At 55.2% G+C, this 4350-nt stretch overlaps 1 protein-coding gene across 1 annotated transcript; it reads left to right on the forward strand.

The window, feature by feature from the left end:
- The first annotated feature begins 1938 nt into the window (after window positions 1-1938).
- On the forward strand, window positions 1939-2874 carry LOC141737315 (olfactory receptor 14C36-like). Its single transcript, XM_074571995.1, has one exon. It carries the CDS (start codon window positions 1939-1941, stop codon window positions 2872-2874), a length of 936 nt encoding a protein of 311 aa, XP_074428096.1.
- Window positions 2875-4350: the final 1476 nt, after the last annotated feature.

The raw sequence follows: 4350 nt of genomic DNA on the forward strand, positions 1-4350 counted from the left end.
GTTCCCCTGGAGCCCCAGGGACACCTGGAGGGAGCCCCGAGGGGGCAGAGAAAGGGCTGCCTTGGGCTGGTCCTCTGCTGCTGAGCTGGGCTGGGCTCCTGGCATGGAGGGAGCTGATGGCAAGCGGGCAGCGCTGCAGAGAGACAGCTCTGCCCAGGAGCAGCTCCTCTGCCAAGCGCAGCAGGGCTGAGGGCACTGCCTGCAGGCACCCGAGAGGAGCCAGGCACAGAGAGGATAAAGGCAGCTGGGAGTGGGAGGAGAGTTCTGAGCTCGTTCTCGGGGAAATCTTCACCCCTGTTGACACAGTCAGTCTCTGGCTGTGGGGCAATGCAGGGGGGTCTCCTGGAGGGATGTTCTAGGGCTGGCTGAGAGGAGCTGTCAGGATGGCTCTCCTGGCTTCTCTGGTGTGGAGAAGGAGGCCGTGCTTCCGAGCAGGGATGCCCTGCTGCACCATCGCAGCGACAGTGAAGGAGGGCTGCCTTCTGCGAGGGACTGTGGCAGGGTTTTGAAGACAGGTGGGTGTGCAGGCAGGGGTGCCCAGGGCTGTCCTTGAGAGCAGGGTCCCTGCAGCCCAGGGCTCTGTGTGCCGGGGCAGGGACTCTGCTGCTTGCCAGGGTCAGCTCTCAGCCTGCCCAAGGAGTTCCCCCCCGAGCGTCTGTGGGGAGAAGCTGTGGGGAAAAGGAGAGACTCCCCTCAGGGCAGGGTCCTTTGGCTCTTTTTCGAGTGTGTGCTGTGTGGGTCAGGGCTGCCCACAGCTGCAGATCTCCCCCAGAGCACTGGCAGAGGCAGCATTTCCAGAGGAAAGACAAGGCAGGGGCTGCCTGGAAGATGAAGACATTGCAGGGTCTGTGCTCTCAGCTGTCTCCTGAGGGAAAGGAGCTGTCACTGGTCCACTGAGGGATCAGCAGATCTGCCAGAAAGCTCACAAAGTGCCTTCAGCCCCTCCTCTCCCTACACACAGCACCAGCAGCACCTTTGCTTCCAGCATCAGGCTTTCTCTCCTCTCCTCCTGAGGAGCCACAAAGAGGGAGATGGCCCTGGGCAGTGCCCTGCTGCCAGGAGGGGTCTGCAGGGCAGAGCTGAGCCCCCAGCGGGTGGGATGGGCTGTGGGAGCAGGGACAGGGAGGAGACGTGGGCACAGAGCAGCAGCTCCTGGCAGGGGCAGCTCCAGGCAGCAGAGACATGGGCAAGGGCTGGGGGAAACTGCCAACACACACTGGGGAGGGGGCGTTCAGGCATCTCTCTGTTGGTCCTTCACTGGAGACGTCTTCTGGGTGTTCTCTGCTGGGCAATGAGCTGACTCTCCCCTCAGAACATCTCATTTCTTGGACCCCAGACTCTCTGCTTTGCCTGTCCTGCTGGGCTTGCCAGCTGCCCCCAGAAAGGCAGAGCTCTCCTGTGGGATCCTAGGGAGGGCTGAGCCTTTCCTTGGGGGTCGGTCACTGTCCTCGCAGAGTCCTTTGATTGTCTCTGTGAGGGGTTGTGTCCTGCTCTCTCCATCACAGCTCTAACTCTGGTTTGGGAAAGAGAAGAATTTGTATATTTGTCCGTTCAAACAGTGCTCCGCTGTTCCCATATGAGTTCAGTTATTTGTTTGGGTTTGTTTTTTAAGAGGAATTTGTGTGTGAAGTCATCTTCAAGGCAGCACAAGCAGAAGCGCAGGGCAGATGGAGAAAAGACTGATGGACACTGCAGCTCTCCTGGCTTTGCACTAAACCACAGAGATTAGAGCCCTGTGTCCTGTCCTTTCTCAAGACACCACATTTTCAGTCATAAAAATGAGGATTTCTTCCCCTAAAAAGAACAGTTACCAGACGTGATGGTAGAAAATCAAAAACACACAGAAAAGGAGACTGTCTTTGCTATAAGGCATCTGTCCTAATTTTTTTTCTGTTTTTTTCCTCCTTTGGACAAGGCCCCCATGCTAAGAAAGAGCAGATGTCCAACAGCAGCTCCATCACCCAGTTCCTCCTCCTGGCATTCGCAGACACACGGGAGCTGCAGCTCTTGCACTTCGGGCTCTTCCTGGGCATCTACCTGGCTGCCCTCCTGGCCAACGGCCTCATCATCACCGCCATCGCCTGTGACCACCGCCTCCACACCCCCATGTACTTCTTCCTCCTCAACCTCTCTGTTCTTGACCTGGGCTCCATCTCCACCACTGTCCCCAAATCCATGGACAATTCACTCAGGAACACCAGGGCAATCTCCTACGCAGGATGTGCTGCCCAGGTCTTTCTGTTTTTCTTTTTCATTTCAGCAGAGTATTTTCTTCTCACCATCATGGCCTATGACCGCTACGTTGCCATCTGCAAACCCCTGCACTACGGGACCCTCCTGGGCAGCAGAGCTTGTGTCCACATGGCAGCAGCTGCCTGGGGCAGTGGGTTTCTCAATGCTCTCCTGCACACGGCCAATACATTTTCCCTGCCCCTCTGCCAGGGCAATGCCCTGGACCAGTTCTTCTGTGAAATCCCCCAGATCCTCAAGCTCTCCTGCTCACACTCCGACTCCCTCAGGGAAGTTGGACTTGTTGTGGTTAGTGTCTGTTTAGCATTTGGTTGTTTTGTTTTCATCGTGCTGTCCTATGTGCAGATCTTCAGGGCCGTGCTGAGGATCCCCTCTGAGCAGGGACGGCACAAAGCCTTCTCCATGTGCCTCCCTCACCTGGCCGTGGTCTCCCTGCTTGTCAGCACTGCCGTGTTTGCCTACCTGAAGCCCCCCTCCATCTCTTCCCATGTTCTAGACCTGGTGATGGCTGTGCTGTACTCAGTGGTGCCTCCAGTAGTGAACCCCCTCATCTACAGCATGAGGAACCAGGAGCTCAAGGATGCCCTGTGGAAATTGATGACCAGATTTGGTTTGAGTTTGTGATTTTGGCATTGGTTTTCTTTGTATAATGCTGTCCACAAAGAAGTGTCATCATTTTTGCTGTTTGTAATTGTGCATCTACCTTAACTTGTGAATCCCACAGACATTGTAAAAGAGGACCAGTGCTCTCTGTGTCTTTAAACAAAAGAAAGAATCTTCTAGCGACTTGTTTGCCCAAGATCCTTCCTTTGGGACCTGCTCTGGAGCTGCAGGGCTGTGCCTGTGAGCAGAGGTGGAGGGGAAAGGGTCTCAGCACAGCAGCACTGTCAGGGAGCACCAGCCTTGCTCTTTTCAGACTTATTCTCTTTCTGTTTCCACACTCTCCTGCTGAGCGCAGGTGTTGCTGTAAGGACCGAGTGCTCTGGCAGCTCATACTCCTGCTGTGTGCTGTCCTGTCCCCACAGGCAGGGACAGGCACTGGGCGCTTCTCCGGCAGAGCTGGCCTCCCCAACAGCTCCTCCGTCACACCGTGGCATTGCCGCAGGGCGGTGCCTGAAGGCTCAGGCCTTCTTCCAAAGTTGCTGTCAAGGAAATGCCCAGGAAAGCGCCCCGCAATCGAAAACACCTGTGTGCAGCTTAACTGTGTGAGTGTCCAGGGGGGGACAAGCAGCAGGTCCCTCGCCCAGCCAGGGCTCCTGGGAAAGACAGGAAGGACCAGTAGAGCAGGTTCTTGTCAGGTCCTGTGTGTGCAGGACACCCCAGGGAAGCTTCCACAGGGCAATGGTCGCACACCTGGCTAGTAAAAACCACAGGAATGAGCATAAAGTGCATGTCGTGAGATTAACCCGAGTGACCACAAAACCCATCAGCTATTCCTGTGAGTTCCATGAAGGCCTGCGAGGCACACAGTGTCTGGAGGTCACTTCACTTGGAGAGTAACGTCCCCTGGGAAACCCCCTGAATGCAGCACTGGGATGGGCTTCCTTGACCCCAGGTCCCTGTGTCCATTCCTCACGCCGTGGGGCATCTCAGAGAGGTGCCGAGCAGGGAGACACAGCGCGGGGCTGAGGTGCTGCCGGCCTCTGGGAGTGGCAACAGGAGGCCATGGAGTCTGCTGCAGGGCCTCTGCCCGTGCCAGGGAAGGACTCGTGCCTCTGAACAGCCCTGCCAGCGCCCTGACAGTGCTGGGTGTGACTCCAGGAACAGCCTGTGTGCTTCTCCGTAAGAGACGAAGACAAAATAAGGTGAAAAAAATAATGGGTCAAAATAAAAGTAAGTAGAAGGAGGGAAAAATCATCTAATAAAAGACATTAAAAAAAAAAAAGAAAAAGCTTAAAAGCAAAGGCCACATGCAGAAGAAAAGGCAAACCGAGGAAGATTTTTTTCTCTATTTCCTATCAGCAGACAATGTCAAGTCACCTCCTGGGAGGCAAGGATTCAGTACATGTAGCAGTTTTTATGGAAGACAAATGGGTTAATAGCGAATGTCCTCCCAATTCCTTTCTCTCAGCTTTTACGGCTGAGAATGTTGCCACATTG

This window comes from Larus michahellis, unplaced genomic scaffold (genome assembly GCF_964199755.1).
Source record: "Larus michahellis unplaced genomic scaffold, bLarMic1.1 SCAFFOLD_34, whole genome shotgun sequence".
Taxonomy (NCBI): domain Eukaryota; kingdom Metazoa; phylum Chordata; class Aves; order Charadriiformes; family Laridae; genus Larus; species Larus michahellis.

Coding starts and splice junctions, on each gene's coding strand:
- LOC141737315 (XM_074571995.1), top strand. CDS start 1,939: ATGTCCAACAGCAGCTCCATCACCCAGTTCCTCCTCCTGGCATTCGCA.